Source organism: Stigmatopora nigra, chromosome 5 (genome assembly GCF_051989575.1).
Source record: "Stigmatopora nigra isolate UIUO_SnigA chromosome 5, RoL_Snig_1.1, whole genome shotgun sequence".
In the NCBI taxonomy this organism is placed as follows: domain Eukaryota; kingdom Metazoa; phylum Chordata; class Actinopteri; order Syngnathiformes; family Syngnathidae; genus Stigmatopora; species Stigmatopora nigra.
In genome coordinates, this window is record NC_135512.1 from 4,218,392 (window position 1) to 4,241,752 (window position 23,361).

Below are 23,361 nucleotides of genomic sequence, written 5' to 3' on the forward strand. Positions count from 1 at the left end.
ACCCCCGAGGCGACGGTCAAGGGTTATTGATCCCCGGAGGTGAGAGATCACACGGGGACAGCTTGATCGTGGGTGAAGGGTCAAAGCAGAGTGGGTCAAGTGAGATTGAATGTGCCCGTCTTGTTGCCATGAGCCCCACGGGTAAGTAGGATCCAGTTCATTTTGTGACCCCTTACTGGTCGATAGCACCTTCCGTCTATCATTAAACTGAGATTCGGCATCAGATTTTTTAATTTGTTGCCACTGTGCATAATTCCCCTGAAGACAGAAATATAGTTGTATACTTCCCATCGATTGGTGATGGTCTTGACCATAGGGTAACATGACTTGTCGATAAGGGACAACAATGGCTGATTTGCTGCTGTTCCTGGTTTGTAACGCAATGCTCATCAACTGGGTCAGCAGGCCAATTGCAGGTTTGCATGGCTAGACACTTTCCTCATCACATGATGTGAAGTTTATGAAATGCTGCACAGTGCTCGAATAAAGTATACAGTAGACTAGGGATAGCTAATTAATTATATGATGGTGATCGTTAATCTTGAAAACTTTAAAGTGAATTTCAGTTATCACTCATGAAATGCTTCCCTCTATAAAACATGGTGGACAAATACTTGAGAAGTGATAACAACAATATATAGTATACACATGCATGTATTATATGTATTTTTCATGGTCTGTAGGCTTTTTATTGGGTCTTAACTATACTGCATCTTTTCTCATATACAATCTAATGTTGTTTTAAATTTTATTGTGCTTAAAGCATGTGGGTGGGTGAAATCATTTGGATTAATGATTTTTTTTTACTATCATCTTTCTACATTGTGCATTTACACCAATTGTTAGTGGGTCTCACTAGTATTTCCTGCTATTCCCCCTTTTCTACTGTTTAGGTGTATTTCGGGATCTATTCTTTCTAGCCTTTTCATGCTCCCTTGGTTCATTTTCATCGTCCAGGCTAGTCTGTGGCTATGCTGCACCTCCACCCAAACACACACCCACAGATACATATTTAGGAATTTACACATACGCAGTAGTGAGGGATGCTCGTGCAGAATGTACAAGGTTGCTGGCCTTGGCACAGGACTGGGAAACAAGACCGGAAGCAAGAGGAGGGAATGTGGGAGGCAAAAATTTGCACATACAAGTGTCTTCTGTGTGAGTATTACTGGGTGAATGCTACAGTGTATCAAGCAAAACAGGGTAAAAAAAACACAATTTAATTGTAAAGCACAGTCCTGGAGTGGGTAGTAGAAGTATACAAATATCCAAGGTTATCCAAACTATTCTTCAAAGCTGCAGAATTTCATTCCGGATAAACAATAGGGGACTTTTTCACTATTTTGGTGTCTTATGAATATAATAAGTTGCACCCAGGTGGCTTTTTAAAGCATAAACCTCAATGATGCTATTGTAAAACACAGTTTAGGAGTCAAGTGTGTCTCTGAGATTCTCCAGTAGCATTAAACCCAATAAACTACCAGCAATTTGGTTATAGTTTTCTGAAGGACGTGCATTTTGTAATTCATCCGAGTCTGTTTAGTAGCAAAAAAATAAAAACAACTCTGCTCCTTTCCTTCTTAAATAATCTATTTTAGTCTATGGGCGCCTGTCACTGTGAGGTGTGTGTAGGCAGTCTTGTGATAGGAATAGATGCCCCCCTCCAACCTCACTTTTCAACCAAGACCTACAGAAACCATTTCAAGCAAAATCAGATTAACACTAAGCAGTCGGCAAGATTGGACACCTTGTTCTCACACACACACACACTACACACTATTTATGATTCTGTTCACTCTCATTTGAAACGAATTTCCTCTATCCAGCTCACCTGTGTGTATCTACTCTTATGTCGATCTCCCAAAACTCACCGCCCTCCTCTCTCTGTTCTGCTTTTCTTCCACTTTTCTTTCTTCTATCTGGGCACACATTCCTCTCCTCCCACACTCGAGATTCATACTAAATGATTCCAAGTGTCTGGGCCCCGTGTTTCTTTGAAACACACACATACACACACACACACGTATACGAAGAGATACACAGTTACACCCACAGAAAAATGTACGTAAGCGTCACACTAGCTGCTGCAGCAAGGGGATAACAAAGTAAACAAAAGGAAGAGATGGAGAGATACACAGAGCCAGAGTAAGAGAGAGAAGAGAGAGAGAGAAAGAGGAGGGGGGGAAGAGACTGGCGGTCCCTTTTATTCCATTCTGCAGAGAATCACAGGCTAAACATCATCCATCCTTCCATCAATCCGCCTATTCAGCCAACGAAAATACGCTTTTATGCTCTGTTGCTAGGTCTCAATGCCATACACCACGGATTCCGTCCAAACTGGAGTGCAGTAAACTACTGCAATGCCAGAATAGACCAGATGCAATAAAAAAATACCATGAAATGAGAATAATTTCACTTATTTGTGTGTGTCTTTGTGTGTGTGGGCTGTGGACATACGCTATAATTCACAAAGAGAGGAGCTGCTAAATTATATAAAGAGAACATATGGACAACAGATTGAAAACAAAATATAGCACATCTCTCTTTTTGTGTTAACTCTACAGAGCCTCAGCAATATTATGATAATAAAGAACACACCAGGGGAGCTTTAAGTGAAATGCTGACAAAGCATGCGAGTATCTAAATATACATGAAATTCATAATACTATTTAGTACTGATGCACTCTCCTAGTGGTCAAATATACAAACCGCGATACTGAAAACGATGATGTATGTTTTCTACCTATTTTAAGGCTAAATAGCACAGTTAATCGAAATATTTTGAGTAATATTGTCATTATTAATCAAAATTACATACAGCCTATCCACCTAATGACTTCATTCAAGTTGCACATATTCAATATGTTTCATTTTTCTAACCAACTTGCTTTCATCTAATTTAAATGTCACAATGTTCAGTTAATGGAGATTTCATTTAGCCATAAAACAGCATAATGATGAAATCCCACATCTTTTCTCCATCTTGCATCATGCCTCCCGCGCTCCTTTGTTTCTTTTTTAAAGATATCAATAATTCAAGCTTGAAGTTTGGGGATGAATAATTTAAACGCCAATGTCAAACACAAGGCCCACTTTGGAGCCAAGTTCAGCTTCTTTTTCAAACTGAGATCCCTCCCACACTTCCCCCCCCGCCCAACTATTCCCTCTTACCTCATCTGATTCTTCTTCGTCATCCTATTTCTGCTGCCTTCATCCACACGGAATTCTCCTTTCATTTTTCCTTGTCTCCTAGATTACATGCATGTGGAGCCAGGCGCCTCTGCCTGAAAGAGACAACACGGGGACAAGGATAAGTAGTGGTGGCTGAAAAAGGGATTTGACTGTCTATCCTGTCAGCGCACAATGCACACCAACAATCCCACCAACTAATCCCATCGCTGCTTCAAATTGGAGGTGTAAAAACATTGAAGCGGGGATCCAAACATGCGGGAAGGCTGCAGTGGAGTCATTTCATCTCCTTTTTCCACCAGTTTTTGTCATCCTCAGTCCATTACACTTTGACGTGGTCGACCTCCTCATTGGTTGCATGACTTATAGGCTATTACCGTATTTTCAGGACTATAAGGCGCACTTAAGTCTTAAATTTTCTCCAAAATAGACAGTGCGCCTTATTATCCAGTGCGCCTTATATATGGAAAAAACAGAAAACCAAAAGCGAAAAACCACCACTGTCGGATATTAAAAAACCACAAACGCCTGAACTGAAACAATACTGTTAAATATGCAGATCAGCCATCTTAGTTTACAAAATCTTCCATCATATAGCTCCTACCCCATTGCAAGATTTTATACAAAAAAAATCCAAAACATCAACAATGGCTGGCTCTAGAGGTGACTGTGTAGCGAGTGCTTCATATCTGGAAGTCAATCGCAATTACCGTATTTTCACGACTATAAGGCGCACTTCAAAGTCTTAAATTTGTCTTCTCTTGCGCCTTATATATGGAAAAAATGTCATTCATTGAGGATGCGCCTTATAATGCGGTGCGCCTTATAGTCGTGAAAATACGGTACAGTATTATCCAGCCCCTGGGTCTATTTAAGCACATAGCGCCTCCTTAACAACAACCTGCATTCATCGTTTGATTAGGCGTGACGCTAATTAGGATTCATCAATACCATTAATCTGCTCATCCAGCCCAACGGATCAGAATATCTGACTCATTTACATGAAGCTGTTTATCCACCTATTGAGTTTTCCTGTCAGACTGCCCGGTCTCCTCCCAGCTTGTCATGCGGTGATGCTTTGTCACTGCCCTTGGCATTCGTTGGGATTTTTTTTTTCCCTCACGACACACTGCAGTGTCTTCATGTGTATGACTGCAATGGAAAGGCAATCTGCCGTGAGTCATTTTTGATACGGGTACATAAATCAGGACAACACAGTTATTTGATCCTAACCTTGAATACTGGTGCACAAGTCTAATGGGAACAATAATGGTCAATTTTAATAGGTTTCAAAAGTCTGCAATGCGTTGACTAGGTGGCAAGACTTGTTTTTTTTGTAGTTGCAATGCACAAAGTGTGACTTGGATAAGTTTATGGTGAACATATTTGTCTCCAAACCCATTAAAAAGGATACAGCAAACCTCTCTTTTAACCAAATGAGGAAACAATAAATGATTTCAACCAATAAAGGATGCACCAAGGCCAATTTTGGCTAAATGACAGCATGGCTATGAAAAACTGAAACTTAAAATTCAACCAAAAGCACTGTTAAGAAGGGAGATAACCACCAAATCTATGAAATTATTACACTTATGAGATAATTTCATCAAGAAAATACACACAACCATGTTGTGTATTGTTAAAAAAAACACTGTTGATACCCATACACCCACATTTTGAAACCCCATTATTCAATAAAATGAGAAAGTCTCCCAAACCTTTATAAACTGCCAGTATAGTAAATCTGTCAAAGCTAAACACAACTTTTATTTTCCCTCCTCCAAATAAAACCAAACACTAATACATCACTTGCTTCCAACAATGAATACTATTTCAAATTCTACACAACTAACCTGCCAAGTAAACACAGTTTAACAAACAGTCAAGACAAACAGAACCAAATAGAACTGCCGAGAAGCTGCAAAATTAGATGAAAGACCCCCCAAATCTTGTCAGAAGGCTTGTCTGGTGAGCTAGTTGGAAAAACGCTTCACTTTGCAGACATCTACAGGGAGTGGGAAGGTGGCATAGGCAGACTTAAAAAGAGGCGCTAGGCCAGGTTAGAGGGGCCCGGCGTGGGAGACGTGAGAGAGGCTCTGGGATAGAACCCTGTGTGTAGGCACTAACTTAACCCTCCCCTCTCCCCTTATCTCCCGTCCTGCACTCACCCACGCAATCCCCTACACCCCCCGACTCGTCCTCGCTCCTCTCCGTTGTATTCATCACCCTCTGCCCACACTGAAAACTTCAAGTGGAGACCGAAGAATCAGTACGCCGAATTCAGCGTTTGGCTAAAAAAAAAGTGTCATGGAAGAATGCGTTTTGCAGTATTTCCATTGCGACTTGAAGTGGGTTGAGTAACTATCATGGGCAGATATATAGACAATGAGTTCTGGTGGAAATGAGCAAATGTTTAGTCGATGTAAAAATGTGACAAGAGACAGGTGCGTTGAAGATGTGGGCTATGTTTAACTTTAACGAAATTGCGTCAGTGTCAGTTGAGGAGACTGCAAAGACTTAATGCAATGTCAGGCAATTTTTTCATATCTAAGGACTGAATTTACGAAGAATATAACCTAATATCTGGACAAAAGTACTGTATGTGGACAAATGTATTGTAATCCAGACTTTAAATGACAACATAACACTAATTTAAAAACAATACTTGCAGATGAAGTTATAAATCACAGCAAACCACAGCCATAAAATGAACAAAATATGTTAAATATACAATAATAATAAGAAAGACATAATGATTGATTTTTTTTTTTTTTTTGGACGCTGAGAACTAAATTTCCCACAAGTAGTAAACAGCACAAATTCTATGGAACTAGAATAATTGTAATTTTGAAGGACCTAGAAAAAATCAATATTTTCATTTTACCTACTATGCTAATTATCCCCATAGGGGGAAATTCTGTATTTATGCCAATATAGCAATAAATAATATGATGAGGCCAAACAACATGATTGATTTTCTTGTCCCAATTGGTGTTTTTTCTCTCTCTTCAAGCTATAGTAGAACTCTAGACTTATCTTCATTTTACACACTTTTTTTGTGTGTCAAAAAGAGGCCCAGACATCCGTTGACAGCTGACCTAAAATGAAGGTCAGGTGTGAAGGAAAGTGCTAGCTCGTGAGTTAAAGCCCTGTGGTCGATTCGGTCAGCACTTCCTTCTCTTTTGAACCCAATACAAAGGGCAGTTCTATTATAGACATGGCGACGACTCGCTATCCCTTGTGCATTTTCAACACAACACCTCCAAAGACTTTAATCAAAATCAAATGATCAAGCCATTCGAACAGAATTTAGATCAATAAACCCTCAACATCGTCCTCTATGTGATGTGTATTGTCAACAGTCCCAAGTGGCTTTAGGCCACTCACCCTGTTTCATTGTCTGCCGTCATGTATCGTACAGTATTGCAAGTGTAAATCAAACACACATTTGTGCAACGTTTCTGTTTATACAAACTACAGCGTCTATAGCAGTGGTGTCAAACATACAGCCCGCGGGCCGGATTCGGCCCGTCTGGTGGTTTGGCACGGCCCGGGGAAGAAAGCTGCATTGTATAAAAAAAAAATGAATTTTCTTTACAATTTGTAGTTGTTGTATTATCCGCTAGGGGACGCAGTGTTTTAGTAAGTGCAGACAACATGAATTGACATTTATTTATGTTCTTATGTTATTCTCTAGTTCAGAATATATTGTTCATAATGTAAAAGGAAAATTCTGTTAATAAACATTTTGATAATTTACTCATTCTTTGCACTAATTATTAGTATTAGTGACTAATACAAAGGAAAAAAAAAAGTGGGCTTATTGTTAGTTCTATGTCATTTTGCAATGAGTTTACTGGTCCGGCCCGCTTGATCTCAAATTAAACTGTATTCGGCCCGCAGACCAAAGGGAGTTTGACACCCCTGGTCTATACTTTCGTAACATCCTTCACCTAGAGGTAAACTGTTGGTTGTGGAAACATGAAACTTTAAGTTTCCGCTTGGCTGAAACGCAGATAAAGGGTAAGCAGACTAGTTGAATTCGAATGCCGCTAAATCTGAAGATAGAACTCAGCCGAGTGTAGTGAAGTGCAATATTCATCTCTATAATCCCCTCTAAAGTGTGACTGGATCATTTGGTGGAAGTACGATATGTCTGCTCATAAAGGTCAAGTCCTTCCCATGCATTTTGCTGCATGGAGTCACAATTGCTGCTCAGTTTAAGAACAGATGGCTGAAAAATAGTTATCAGCAGTTGTTTTTTCAAGCCTAACTGTATATAATTACACATGATGCCTTTACTTTACACTTAATGAAGTAATGGAAACGCAATGTGTGGAAAAAGACAGGATTTACTCATGCCACTAAACAAAGAAGTTTATCTGTAAAAGTTGGTGGTCACATTAAAAAAATTATGTATCATGAAAAACTCTTATGAGATTGTCAAGTATTGTTATGCTAAAAAAACATTGTGTCCAAAACCGAAACTTGCCTAAGACCAGAACTCACTTAGACCAAGACTTTTGGGAGTTAAGATCGAAATAAACTTAGGCCTTGAGAAGATGAAGATTATTTTTCAAAATCTATTTAATTAAGTCATTTTCAAGGGCACCAGAACACAATTATTATTGCAATTATTAGTGTTGGTGTGTTTTCCAATTTGATGTAGTTATTTTATCCACTCCAAAGAAATCTGTTATTGGCCAATATGAAAACTTTTTGGATTTAAGGCTGATCTAAATATTAAATCATTTTTCCTCTTGTTTTAAGCATTTGTGCAATGGCTATATATCCCATTTCTTTTCTTCCAGAAAATGCATTTTTCCAGGAAATGCATTGGTTTACAACAAGACTCAGTTAATAGGGAAAGACAAGTGAATTTTCTAGAAAACGTACATCGGCTTAGGCAGACAGATTGCCGGTTGTGTTACCTCTAACTGGATCATTGCTGTTTCTCTGCAGTCTGATGCCTGCTGTCGAACTGTCAACACAACACTCCCTCTTATCCAATCAGCATACACAGAGGCAAAGAAACGCAAAATGTGTCAAGACGGCGCTCATACACGTCACAATTTCCTCCGACCTGCATCAGCATCAAAAGCCTCTGACGTCACGTCATCCGAGCACGTGTCCTAGCGCACTTCCTCGAGCATACTCCATGCCCCAGGCACGCACATACCCACGTCACGCCGAGCGAAATAGCAGGCCTCGCACATAATAAAACCAAGGGAATAATGGAGTGGAACGTAAACAGCCAAATCAAGTATAAGAGGAAAGGATGAGAGAAAAGTATTGGACCAGCAGGAACATAACTCACTTTGTTATGAAGTAAAACAACAGCCGGGGTGAAGAGAAAACAAAAAAAAACCCAAGGAATGACAGACAGGAAAATGTTGAAATGAAAGGTAAACAAAGCCTGACAGCTATAATAACATCCACATAAGTTCTCTGAGCCTACATATACTGGCCTGGAAAGAGTCTGCAATATCAATTATTATCGCAATGAAAGCCTCTCGGGTAGAAAAAGCAGGGAATGAACAAAATAAGGCTTAGTTCGATATCCTGTGAGTTAGTTCTTACAAGTGTTCATTGTGACGATTGATACTAATTTCACAAGCGAACATAAACGAGACTACCATATATTCCCGATTATAAGGCGCACTTAAAAGTCTTACATTTTCTCCAAAATAGACAGTGCACCTTATAATCCAGTGCGGCTTATATATGGAAAAAACAGAAAACCAAAAACGAAAAACCACCACTGTAGGATATTAAAAAAATAAAAAAAAACGCCTGAACTGAAAAAAAAACTGTTAAATATGCAGATGCCATCTTAGTTTACAAAATCTTCCATCATATAGCTCCTCCCCCACTGCAAGATTTTATACAAAAATATCCAAAACATCAACAATGGCTGGCTCTAGAGGTGACTGCGTAGTGAGTGCTTTATACCTGGAAGTCAATAGCAATTACCGTATTTTTACGACTATAAGGCGCACTTAAGTCTTAAATTTTCTCCAAAATAGACAGTGCGCCTTATAATACAGTGGGGTGTCAATAAAAGGCAGACTTTTTACCCTTTCTTTCCTGACAAATAATATTTGAAATATGTCCCAATTAGCCACCGCAAGCATCCACTTATAGTGTGTCCATTTTTCCTGTGGACAAAAAAAAGGTCGTAATGGGCTTTTCTGACATCCCTTAAGTGTTTTATTTAAACTTCTCTTCTCTGTCTTATATTCAAATTTTGACCAAAGTCTGAATCAAACAATCTTCTTTTTCTGAAGGACCACTTATATGTTCAGTCATCATTGAGAACGCTGTAAACAGTGTGAGTTATGAGCTTTGCACAGCTTTTATCTCATTATAATGACACTGCAAAAGCCTCTGAAAGGTAATGTTTACTTCCAAAGCATTGGCGTTAGATTGAAAATGTAATTTATGACTTCTTCAGATCTTTTCGTCTCTGTCATGACATTGTAATCACAAGATTAAGGTGCTTTTATCTTGCATGATAAGATTCCTTTTTTTTCCATTACTGGCATATGCTATGACCTTTACATAAAGGCAACAGTAGGATGGTAAATTTTGGGTTTTGTGGTATTAGATTAGTGATTTTAGCCTGAAACTACAGTGAAGAAGATAATTTGTGCTGGTTATGATAAAACTAAACTAAATTGTCTTCTTTCGTCATGAAATTAGACGGGTTTAAACGGAACTAGTACTTATGCAAGCATAGAGAATTGTGTCACGGTCTATTTATTGAAGGTCCTGCTTTTCCGTTTACTGAATGTACTCACTAGTCAGAAAAAAAGCTCTATTTGACTTTTCTGCCCCGACAATTTCCACATTAGATAATGTGTTTACACAGTCAAGCCCTTTGTGACATGAAACAAAAATAACTACTGGTGTTATTCTGAAACGTTGTCATTTTTTTTTCCCGGAAGAGTTGAACTCTGGAACAGACAAAAGGTTCATGAATGCAGGCTTGAGAAACGCATCGGTTTCCTGTCATTGAAAAGGCCAAACCAACACTTTCTGAGTAACACAAACAGAAGCCCATTTCACACAGACTTCCAGGCAAATTGCGGTAAAAGTAATGCTATGAAAGATAGAAAACAGTCCTCAGTTATTCACTCCTGAAACAAGACTACACTATTCATAAAAAAAAATCACCTGGAAACCTGGAATATCCTTGTTGCAAAGTCATTGCCCCTTCAAAAACCCTCCGACTCAATGTAGTATTACCAAATGTTTCTGTCTCCCCTGGCAGCTGTGTCAACACCCACAGGCCCCTAGACTTAAACAAACATCCGCAAAGCTATTGTACACCAGTGCCACTCCCGTCGCTCAGCTAAGGCTACAATGACAACTCTATAAATGTTGGCAGTCATTCCCCTGAGCAGCATTGATTTTTCTACCAATCAATCCAGAGCAGATTGCAATGCATGGCAAGCGACACTTTAGCATTAATTGTTGCCAGGCAGACTTGGCCAGAAGGCAAGGGCAAGCGTGGGGTGCGTGCTCTCTGCAAGGCCACGGTCGTTTAGTGTGCTTCTTGGAGATCAGTCTGATTGGTGGCTCATTAGCTGCTTTGGTATAAACGCCCTCCCCCCAAAAATAGCTTATTTACCGTATTTTCACGACTATAAGGCGCACCGCATTATAAGGCGCACCCTCAATGAATGACATTTTTCCATATATATTCCATAAATTTAAGACTTTTAAGTGCGCCTTATAGTCATGAAAATACGACAATTGCTATTGACTTCCAGGTATGAATCACTCACTACACAGTCACCTCTAGAGCCAGCCATTGTTGATGTTTTGGATTTTTTTCGTATAAAATCTTGCAGTGGGGGAGCAGCTATATGATGGAAGATTTTGTAAACTAAGATGGCATCTGCATATTTAACAGTATTGTTTCAGTTCAGGCGTTTGTGTTTTTTTAATATCCGACAGTGGTGGTTTTTCATTTTTGGTTTTCAGTTTTTTCCATATATAAGGCGCACTGGATTATAAGGCGCACAGTCTATTTTGGAGAAAATTTAGTACTTTTAAGTGCGCCTTATAGTCGTGAAAATACGGTAGTTTCATTTTGAAATATGAAATGTATGGCAAAAACAATAGTGCTTAGGGACTGAAATTATTGCTTTCAGTCAAATTAGCCTCTGGAAACTAATGTAATTATTTAGCACTCTAGTGGGTCATTGAAGAGGGAAGAACGCATGCTCCAGCTCACGTGATTTCATGCAGAAAATTTATTCAACTGTCAATATCATTTAGATCTGTCTGGGTGAGCACCGGAGGCAGTGGGAATGCGGCGGTGCGAATGTGGCGGGGGATAGCGGGGGGTTGCGGAATGCCGCTCAATCATAACGACTTTCTCTCTCCAATCGTCACTTTTCATGGAGGTGTTGTTATTGTCGTACTGGAAAGTAACAACATGACTTTTTTATACTTTAACAAACAACTAGCTAACAGTGAATGATCATGTTTCACTGCCACTGATGAGAATAACAGCAAATGAGTGAATTTAAGATTCCCAAATCATCCCCAAGAATAAAAGAGAGAAAAATGTTAACATTTAGAATTTGTGTTGACATTACTGATTGGAAAATGGTTATTAAAATGGTTGGAAAGGCACTAAACACAGCAAAATTATCTCGACGTTTGCACACTAAGGCCCACAAAGACATATTTGCATTCCCTCCCGCACAGTCATTTGCAAAAGGCAATTCAGGAATTGGCCTGCTGGGATCGCCGGATGCCTCTTGTCAGTTGTGATTCAAAGCAAAGCTTTCATTTGCAGACAGACTGATTCCCATTGCATTTACTTTATGTCTCGAGTTAGGTAGTCATTAAAACCCATGTGTGTGTGTGTGTGTGCTTTCTTTGATCGTAACTAGGTATCTATCAGTGAGTCCTTTAGGGTGCGCAAAGAAGACTCAACATAACACTTCTCAGATAAGTAGAGAGAAGTACGACACCCCCGGGCTCCACTATAACCAGACACGGCATTGCAATATTAAAAGGGCCGAAATTACAGCTGTGTACACGTTATCTTTAGCGTGACTTTGACATAAAGGCATAGCCTGAAGTTATTTACAATGTACTTCAAAATAATGGTTTTTGCCAAGTTATAATGATGCTGATTACACAAAAGTGGGATAGATAAACTTAATTAGATCACATATTTAAGAAATTGCAAATAACCTGGCCCAGCTCACCTTTGTACACTCTTTAATTGAACTTTGACTTTAGCCATGTCGCTCTCCGATTGTTTTTGTTGATTCAGGTCTTCCGGTTTTTATACAGGGTGACCCAAAAAGATGCGTACCCACATTTTATTCGATAAAAAAACAAATTTTTAACGAATGTCTCAAACAATTGAGGAACTGAAAACTGCCATCACAGCAAAAATAAGAGCCAATCCCGAAAGAGGAGTGTGTAAAAGTGATTGACAACTTTGTCAGAAGAGTACAGGTTTGCTTGCAACGGAATGGTGGACATTTGGAACACATCTTGGGAAAGCCATAAATTGACTAAAAATTGACAGAAATAGCTGAAACTCTGGTGAATGGTCTTCCATAAACTGAATAATGTGTGGTTGCAATTTGAAATAAATAGCTTTTTAATCAAAGTCAAAATAGACATTTTCATGGGTACGCATCTTTTTGGGTCATCCATAGGAAGTTAATTGTAACTATTCCCGTGGTGTAAAAACGTCCATATTCTCAAATAAAGTATGAATATAATTTCTCTCATTAGTATTTTCTTCTTTTTTCTAATATATAGAAATAGGAGTAGATGTAAACTACATAAGTAAAAGCAATATATCCGCCATAAAGTTTTATGCATCAATTTGAGTTATTTTCTTTTCAACTGAAGTGCGTCGCGATCACTTTTCTGCTTTTTCATCCACCCTCATCTCCTTCCCCGTCGGCATCTCATATTCCTCCACCCACACTGACCCTGTTTTATTCAAGACATACTGTATAATAGAACACAATATACGGGGGCTTGGCTTGCCGAGTGTTTCTAAGGGCATCCTCATTGGCTCGGTACCGTCTCCTTTGCACCTGAGGCCATTGTGGGTGGTGACAGCGGTTCCGGCCTTGGCTTTGCGTCATCCAAAAAAAAAAAAAGGGGTGTTGGGGAGGCTGAGAAAGCGGCGTAAATGTCAGAGGAATTAACTGCCTCGGCGGCGCCCACAAGAACGCAGCGTGACAATGGGCGGGAAAGAGGGAAGAGAGGACAGCGGCTGTAGCATGTCTCTCAGCCGGTATCTCAACTCTCTCTTGTTTTATTCTCCATTTTCCTTGCCAACTTTCTCACTTGTCCTCACGCCCTCGCTCTCTCCTTCTCGTGCTCTCTTTCTGTATCACTGTCTCGCCCACCTCGCCTCTGCCTGCGAGCGGTTTGGAGCAGATTATAGGCCTGCCACCCCCACTAGGCCATCTTAACAAGCCTTCACACACAGGCATAAACACTCCTTCAACACGCATAGAAGACTTTTTTTTTTCTGTGCCACCTACGGTACCACTACATCGTACTTCTCGTGTAGAAGAACATCCTGTCCGGTCCAAATCTGGTTAGGTCTGTGACAAAATGTCCCCGTAAAAGTAAACATAGCCAGGAGGGAAACAAAACAAATCCAACTTGTCAAAAGTGAACCGGATCCTAGCCTGTGTCCGAAGTTTTTATAAAATAGTTCCATCCTAAGTGCATTGGACTCTTTTTTTTTTTGGTGGAATAGCGCAAGTAATAATACTTTTTAACTTAGTCTATACCAGGGGTGGGCAAACTTTTGGGTCCGGGGGTTACATTGACTTAAAACATTTGACAGATGGGCCGGGTCAGCACAAGATACGATACATATAAAAAAGTGCATGCGTTAACAGTACATATGAAACATAAACAGAAAAAAGGACTAAAGTATCAATCATATTGTAGCCTGGTTTAAATATGCAAAAAAATGACTGATCGCCTTAAAAAATGTTTAAAAATGTTTTTTTTCTGGCATAGTGTTGTCTGTCTAACATTACGTCATTCATTATGAGGTGTACTGAAAAATTGCTTATAAAAGTGGAAAGTTAAAACCATCGGAATACACAGATGGTTAAGAAAATAACCTTAATAGAAACTGGTAAGATCAGGGATGGGAAACCTTTTTTTTTTCCATAAGGGGCTAATAACTGCCTACCAGTGTCATAGTCAGATTGATAGGTACAGTAAAAATGTGGTTAAATGCATACAGTTTGCACCAATTGCTTCATTCTTGCAAGAAAGCTTGTGGTGAAGGTACAGATGTGTGTGTGGAAAAAAAGAGGGCATGTAGACTTACTGTATGTGGGGTGAGGGGCCTGGTTCTGCTTCGAGTGGGGATTTGATGCTGATGAGGTCTGTAATGGGAGAGAAAGGGGAGTTTAGAGGGAATAGATTGTAACCCTGCTCTTCCCTAAGCACTTCTTCCACGCTTGCCTATTTATTTCCTTCCTCATTTCCATGCGTCTTTGCTTTGACCTTTCTCCAGCCAATGACGGTGAAATCGCAATGCCGCAAAAAGACCCACATCTCGCTTCTATATGATTTAATTCTTTCTTTTTTTTATTGCTGCAGTTGTTCACGACATAGAGGGTGCAGTGCTTCATCTAAAGGGGGGGAAGGGATAGCTTATGACTCAGATAAATTGTACCTGTGACATCCTACATAAGCTCTGAATATGCAAATTAAGAAGCAGGCAGGACGGTGAACCATTCATAGTCACGCTCCATGCTCTTCTAGTAGTGCTTTTACTTCAAATGCAATTTCTTTCAGGAATATGCAAAGCTTATTGGTGGGGGGAAACAATATGCACTCAACCCTCACTTCATAGGGGATACCATTTGGTCAGCACCATTCTATTGGTTTCTAGAAATACTAGATGAAATGATACAATGCACATCAATATTACCCCCCCAAAAATCTGGGTCAGAATTGCTGCATGAGGATAAGACACAATTTAACAAGAAAACAGGAAAAAGATATACATCTGGTGATGGGAGCATGGGAATGCAAACATATCTCTTCCCAGCTAATTCTCCATGGAGATCCATAGACATTCACAGGCAAGAAGGGAGACATATGCGTCCTGGATCATCCCCTGGACACCGTCCCAGTGAGACATTTCTGGTACACCTCACCAGGAAGTCCAGGGAGTAACTTGTCTTGATTACCAAGTCTCCTTTGTATGCAGAGGAGAGCTTGATTTACTCTGAGTCCCTCCTGAACTGACCAAGATTTTCCACGAAGACAAAATATATATGTATATTATCTTTTTTACTTCATTTTCCAAACCGCTTATCCTCATGAGATCCATGGGGGTGCTAGAGCCTATCTTCTTTAGCAGAAAGTAGAATACATTCACCACTATATGACAACCAAACAACCAATCACACTCAAAATAATAATCCTACCAGTATCCAATCAGTTTACCGTATATTTATAGTTTCTTTGTCTGTTCTAAAGCCAAAGAAAAGCCACACAGGCACGGGCAGATCATCAAAAAACAAAGTTTGTCCTATTTCCAATGCCTATTGACAAAACCGGACAGCAAAAATCATCATTTTGATCCTGCAGTAAGAATAAAACATCCCAAAACTAAATTATAAGCAATTCAGACCGGTAATTCCGGGGTTTTTTTTACATGAGGGTGAATACCCACAGCTGCGGCAATGCCTGTATGCATTGTACATACATACAAAGGCAATAATGTATAAAAGGAAACACTCCAGAATGGAGGTGTGTATATAAACGTATTCATAGACATGTTGCATGGCATGGCTGCCTCAAACAAAAGAATATATTGGGCTAAAAAAACACAGATGGACAACACTCCCTCTTGTCTGTGCTGCTCTGCGTTTGTGCGCACACAAATTTCCTTCTCATCCTCCCTTGCAGTTGTGGAAAGCAGATGCAGACAGACTGACAAAGATTTCAAGTGTTTCAGTCCACACGAATGCAGCCATGTGACTAAAAATAAATGAATCTTCAGTTGAGGGAGAGCCATACTCAAAGGTCTTAAAATAGCCGCTCAAACAAAGGCAGGAATAAATGAGGAGTGCGTGGGCATTATTTTCAAGAGGAAACCACCCACCTGACCACCCCCCTTTCCCTCCCCAACACAGCCTCCCGCGCCCATCTTTATCACTCTTCCACGGCAGCTACTCCCCGGTTGCTAGGTTACGACACACGTGGTTGCCATCCTCGGCCCATAGGTGCTCTTGCAGGTTTAAACTACCGTATTTTCACGACTATAAGGCGCACTTAAGTGTTAAATTTTCTTCAAAATAGACAGTGCGCCTTATAATACAGTGTGCCTTATAATACAGTGCGCCTTCTAATACAGTGCGCCTCCTAATACAGTGCGCCTTATAAATACAGTGCGCCTTATAATACAGTGCGTCTTATAATACAGTGTGCCTTATAGTACAGTGCGCCTCATAATACAGTGCGCCTCATAATACAGTGCGCCTATAATACAGTGCGCCTTATAATACAGTGCGCCTTATAATACAGTGCGTCTTATAATACAGTGTGCCTCATAGTACAGTGCGCCTCATAATACAGTGCGCCTATAATACAGTGCGCCTATAATACAGTGCGCCTATAATACAGTGTGCCTTATAATACAGTGCGCCTTATAATACAGTGCGCCTTATAACACAGTGCGCCTTATAATACAGTGCGCCTTATAATACAGTGTGCTTTATAATACAGTGCGCCTTATAATACAGTGCGCCTTATAATACAGTGCGCCTTATAATACAGTGCGCCTTATAATACAGTGCGCCTTATAAATGGAAAACTGTCATTCATTGAGGGTTCGCTTAGTAATTCGGTGCGCCTTATAGTCGTGAAAATACGGTATGTAATTTTTTTATGGTGTATATTTGTATTGTGATTTAGGCAAGGTATTGTAGCCAGGAGGTTTAGGGTGGGGGGGGGGGGGGGGGCTGCAGTTCGATTTGTTATACCACAGCTTGTGCTTGACGTGTACCATGGAAACAGAGAGGACTCTAATTTGAGTGTGCTAACTGTCACAGCATGGGGATATGAATGTAATGGAAAGCATTCATGTATGCTCATGTCTGTTTTAGTAGTCATGGATTTCAACTGCAGATGCTGCAATAACAAGTGATTTTTACTTTTCCAAATGACGTTCTTGGAGCGTTTAATTACCTTAAATGTTCATTCCAATCTCAGTTGATAGCATTCACTGATTTTAAAAGGAAAAAATGCAATATCTTGACTGAAGATATTGGTTTTTCTTTATTCAATTTTTTAAGTGACTACAGACTTCCATGAAAAGTGTCACCAATGAACCATTAGCATGATTCCTAACTTGTTTTTTTTGTAATTTTAAATGTAATGTGTTGTTTTTTTCCATTAAGCCAATGAGTTCATTGCATTTTCTTGTTTGAAGTGCCTCTAAATATAGTTGTCTTATTTGTGGATGTATCTTTAAGTCTGTAGGAATGGCTCCATTGGCACAAAGAGAGCTTTTTTTTACAGTGCTGGAGGGAAGGAACTCTCAAAGTGAAATAAAACACAAAAAATGACTCATGCACTTTAGTGGGAACAGTTGTTGCCGTGGATATTCAACTTTGCATAATATGTGTCTAGTGTGTGAAGAGACTAAACAGCTCAGTCAATGCAGGTAACTGTGATGTGACGAATACGTCTACGAATTTAGGAGAGGCTCTACATAGTTGGCGTGAAGTTAATCCTAGAGCACTTGGATTTTAAAAAAAGTGAATGTAGTTGACTTCCTTGGCGTTTTTTTGCCCTGTTCCTTTATATTGTGGTGAATGGTGGCCATCCTGAATACTAATGAGGAAATCTCACATCTATCACACGACATTTAGAGTAGGATCACGTGTGAGAGAGTTTATATCATTAACTCGACGATGTCCCCCTTGGATTTGCTTATGAAATTACTCAGATTAAAGGGAATGAGAGGAGTCACTTTGATTAGATGTGAATTGAGCTAGTATTTATCCCACAACATGGAAAATCAAAAGTATACATCCATTTTAGCGCTAGTTATGCATAGCGTAGAGCAGGGGTAGGGAACCTATGGCTCGGGAGCCACATGTGGCTCTTTTGAAGGGTGCATCTGGCTCTTTACTAAAATGTGAGCTAAAATATGGAAATTGCTGGTGACAGAACTGAGATATTACATCTAGAACTGGTTTAATGTACTTTGTTTTGCAGTAAACTATTCTGGAACGCATCTTCTTATTTATTGACAACACCATAAGAATATTTTAAAGAATATTCATTTTTTTCGACTTTAAAAGTGGTTAAATTACTAAAAAAAATGAAAAGGCACTTGTTTACATGTATTTTGACTTTTAAATTCACAATATGGCTGAATAACATTGGAAAATATGACTTTTTTGTGGCTCTGTTCGTTATGATTCATCACTGTTGAACTCTGACCGCCACTATCGGCAACTAAAGTGAAAAACAAAATGTGCAAGACAATTGACAAATATTTCATCTATGGGACGGTGGTGAGGTCAAAGTTGAACCCCCCGGGATGAGCCATTTCCTTCCCCGCCCAATGCTTCGGGGGGGCTTTGCAGACATTGTTTACTGGTCACTGAGTTTCTCCTTTACCTCTCTGTGGCCAGCAGGGAGTCGGCTTGCTTTTAATGGCCAAGCCTGGTGGAGGTGATTTAAAGCAGGCTGAGCTTTAGCCGCCCCATTCCGCCAGTTCCTGTCTTTCATTTGTGCCCCAGTAAAAATAAAAAATAAAAATAAAAAAAATATCACAGTCCTCATGTTCCATGCGCTTCAGGAGGTTGTTATTGCATCCTGGGGAGATTTAGTGGGCAACCTTGTGTACCAAAAGACACTTAAATTGGTTCTTTTTGCTTTCATTTTTGGCCTATTACAGAAACCTCGCAATGCACAAGTCGACAACTTGGAAACACAGCAGTCAAAAAATGATTTGTCTTTTGTATGACTGGGAAAGTGTAATATTCTTTAAATAAAACACTTGAATTTGCTTATGATTAAGTAACTCATTTTAAAATGTTATGAAATTTCCCTTTTTTAATGAGACAAAGTCATGAAAATGCCAAATAAAAATTGAAATAATGTCAAAACAGTCATAAAATTACGAATTGTAAAATTGGGATGTGTTAAAGATAATTGTTCAGCGGTAATTGCTTTTATATAATTTTTTTTCTCTTTTTTTAACATGAAATTTCATTTTTTTCATATTTAAGAATCATATTATTAAATAATATAGTTACTGATGATGTAAAATGAGCAATATTAACATTTACTAGTGCACATTTGAAAGAAAATACTACATTTTACAGCAATTGAGGGAATACCCAAATACAAACATGTTTAGCATTTTATCAAATACTTTCAAATATTAAAGAGTACTTAATGATTGGACATGTTGTAAAAAAATCATCCTCAATCTGCTTTGTAGCTTTCATTACTCAGGTTATTGATGTTATGGTAGCTTTCTTATTTTGACCAAATTAGTTTGCACATGATCAGGTTCTGCTTATTACATGATAGTCTTGTCTTATTGTCTCCTTATTATGTCCTGTAAATATGATGATTAAAACTGGACTCTTATTATTCTATGTTGTTCTTCTATGGTCATGCTTATGTATGTTTATTTTGCATTGTTATTCTTTTCTACTTATTCCCTCTCAAACCTTATTATGTCTGAATGCATTTCTAATAAATATCCATCACAATATAACCACTCACAGGAGGGACTACATATAATTCCCCTATTCCCAAGGAAAAACAGCATGACTATGTCAAACAATTCACAAACATTGGATTCTTTGTAAGGGATCTTTGCCGTTGGCTAGTAGACGCTAATCATGAGACAAAATGTCTTATTAGATAGTTAAAAACATCTTAATAATCTGGTCCTTGTTACACTAAGATAGTAGGAAAGAACTGGGGTTCACTAGTTGGAGGTGAGACCTTAGATAAGGGCCATGGATCGTAAGAAAGGGGGTGGGAGGACACCTAGAGACACAAAGTATTGGTCCCTTTAAAAAGAGGAAGAGTAGGTCATTGATTTGGCCTGTATGTGTGATAGGAACACATCTATTTAGACGCAGTGTGTTGGCGAGCTGTCATTTTCTTTTAAGTCGTTGGTGTTGGGAGATGTATGCTTTGCGGGGGTGAAGATGAATGCCCCCTGTTAGGCTTGTGGCAAGGACTTTTTAGAGCCAATAAAAATCACTTGAACAGACCTGTGATTGATCTTGTGTCAGCCGACGTCTGATGTTCGCTACCATCAGGCTTGTTCTGCTTCCGTGACCACACGTGGGAGGAGTTTTACTCCAGCAGGTGGCGCTGCCTTCAGGCACCGTTTTCAAAAGGATGAAGGTATTTTCCTGGTGAAGACACAATGAGAAATTAACATTTAGTTAACCCAGTTAGATTAAATGCCTAGCTTCACATATCATTAACTGCAGAACAGTCAGAGAAAGACAAACTGAAACCTAGAAAAGGTGAAAATTGTGTTTTAGCAACAATTTTTCCTAATTTTTGATGGTATTTAAGCGTTGGTGGAGGTGTACAGTCCTCTCAAAGCTAGGTTTTGGGTTGTAGACCACAACCAAAGATGCTCGCATGAATAAACCCGAATATGCAAGCGTAAACTCCCTGTGGTGGGAAGTGTGTGATGTCGTTGTGGCGTTTCCTAGCCAACATTTGCGGGATTCTCTCTGTTTAACCCCACTCGCTTCCTGACCCAACAAGGAAGAGTGACGCACTCGCCAGAGACTCTCCTGGCAGGACACATAACCTAACTGTGCTTTATGACTCACATAGTAGCCTTCAGCCAACCCTCATCCCCAAAAAAGCTTGTCATCCAATAGAGTCTGAGGGGAAATTGAAATTAATCTAAACCTTAGATCCTAAGAGGGGGAAAAAAAACATTCCATGCTGATCTAGACATTATTCAGCGCAATAGTCGTCAAATCAAATTCCAGATGTAAATACTACTAAATCTACATAAAACCGGTGTAAATACCTATAAAATCTCCACAAAACCAGTATAAATACCTATAAAATATACAAAAACCATGTAATACCTATAAAATCTATACAAAACTGGTGCAAATACCTATAAAATATTTACAAAACCAGTGTCAATACCTATAAAATCTATAAAAAACCAGTGTAAAGTTAATTTAAATGAACAATAACATGCTCAAATTAACATCACCATTACTAAAGACGCTGGAAATACAATATACAAAAAGAAAATACTTATTTTTCATCAACTAAAAACAATAGACAACACCTTGATATAAAGCACCATCATATGAAAGACAGTTGCACTAAAAAGTTTGCAAATTGCATGTTTCTGATAAGGGAAACATGTTTTTTAAAAAAATACACCCCTTTCCAGCACAGCCATGCCAGTAATGCACTACATCATAAAAATGCTGATATACTCAAAACAAGTTAAAAGAACCAAAAGAAAAAAATACCTCTAAAAAATAAGCCTCTACCTTTACAATCTGTTGCTGTTGATCAGATGGGTGGGCAAACTTCTCCATAAAAAGGGGCACAATGGGTGGGTGCAGGCTTTAATTCCAACCTCTACAGAGAAAACTTTTCCACAAAACTGCTATCTTAGAATTGCAATCAGTGGATTGCAGTCAGGTGATGCTTGTTTCAGTAGACATCTTATTGGTTGAAATGTTTGTGCTGGTTTTGCTGGAAGAAAAACATGCACCCACAGCAGGCCTTAAGGACCAGAGTTATTTCCTGGGTTAATTAAAACACATGTAGCATAACATACTGTGGAGCCAATAGGAGACAAGTACATAGAAACATAGATACACACATTTGATTGGCTAAAATACAACTGGCATTTGAAAATGGGCTTTATATAGCTATTTCACTTGCTTTGTGGAAACATATTATTTTATTTATGTTTTTTTACATGATGCATGTTTTTATTTTATTAAACAAGATTCTTTCTGCTAAAAGGAGGAAGAAAAATGTGTTGGAATTCTAATGCAGGCTTTCTTTTTGGAGGTCTGAATATGTTGTGCAGATGTTGCCTGATGGTGAGGGTCATTGCTTTGAGTTGTCTGCGTGTGCAAACCTACCGCAACAAGTTAAACAAATGAGGCATGTGTGCTATGCAAAAAACTGCACACAAATCCCTAAGAAAATAAGGATAAGACATATTCTTTTCATTCTTTCCCCCCTTTAAAATAACAATGCTTTACTTTTTGTATGAAATCCCACTAAATACTTGTGAGAACAGGCTGTGCATTATACTTGGATCCTTTTATTTGTCTGGAAATTAGTTATTAACTAAAAGGAGATATGTATGAATAATAAAAAGTGATGAATAATATACAGAGTTTTGACCAAACCTTTATTAAACTATTGTTCTTATGATTTATGTGTTGACTTAATTTCTGATACAAGACACAGTGAACCAGTAAAATAAAAAAATGGCATACTACATGCTTTTTAAAAATTCAGAAAACAAAATAGAAGTGAAAAGAGAGCCAATTTTTTAAAATTGTAATACAAATAAAGCTTTTCAATTCAAATAATGTCATTTATTATGAGAATTACACTTAATAATAGTAAAAAAAAGGGGGTGTCTATTTGAGGGAGCTCTTTTTTTTCAACTTTCTATTTAAATAACTGTTTTGAGTTCCGTAATTCATTGAAACTCAACCAACCAGTAAGAACACTGCATTGAGTTGAGTGATGATCGGCGGTTGTTTTATAACTGCTTCCTTCCTCCCTGCTTTTTTTCCACCACAGGCCCCTCAGACTAAAAAAGGGGGGGGGGGCTAACACTGAGTCTGGGCTACATCGAAAACAGCAGACATTCGTACTGCCGGAAGACGGGCAGGAACTGGTGAGGCTCCGTTGTTGTCTGTTATCAAGAACATGACCTAGAATAAGTAGGCAGGGGTGAGTGCTCTAGACAGGTGGGGAGGGGACCTAAAACTAACATCTAGTCTGTTATTGTCTGCAAAGAGATGATAGCACACATTTTTTGGGATCCTGATTACTTAATGGGCCTCTCTGAGTGTAGCGTCATTATCCTAATTTGTCTGCAAACCTTTCTCTGGTTATACAACGTCATGTGGAGGG

The 23,361-nt window shown here is 39.0% G+C and overlaps 1 protein-coding gene and 1 long non-coding RNA gene across 7 annotated transcripts in view; one reads left to right on the forward strand and one right to left on the reverse strand.

Moving 5' to 3' along the window:
- The window catches only part of LOC144196314 (uncharacterized), a 77,433-nt gene that overhangs the window by 36,311 nt on the left and 17,761 nt on the right, over window positions 1–23,361 (reverse strand). For 2 of the 6 annotated variants that reach the window (XM_077716334.1, XM_077716333.1), the window contains exons 1-4: window positions 21,723–21,951; window positions 20,475–20,618; window positions 14,537–14,594; window positions 3,172–3,284 (exon numbers count right to left, since the gene is read on the reverse strand). In XM_077716334.1, coding sequence (XP_077572460.1) covers window positions 3,250–3,284; window positions 14,537–14,594; window positions 20,475–20,618; window positions 21,723–21,791 — 306 coding nt within the window. In that variant the 5' untranslated portion in view covers window positions 21,792–21,951 and the 3' untranslated portion in view covers window positions 3,172–3,249. Of the gene's footprint in view, window positions 1–3,171; window positions 3,285–14,536; window positions 14,595–18,568; window positions 18,960–20,474; window positions 20,619–21,722; window positions 21,952–23,361 lie in introns of those variants that run through there. The other 4 variants (XM_077716335.1, XM_077716336.1, XM_077716338.1 and 1 more) reach the window with 4 other exon arrangements.
- LOC144196315 (uncharacterized) overlaps window positions 1–23,361 on the forward strand; it is a 106,485-nt gene that overhangs the window by 10,200 nt on the left and 72,924 nt on the right. The window lies entirely within an intron of this gene.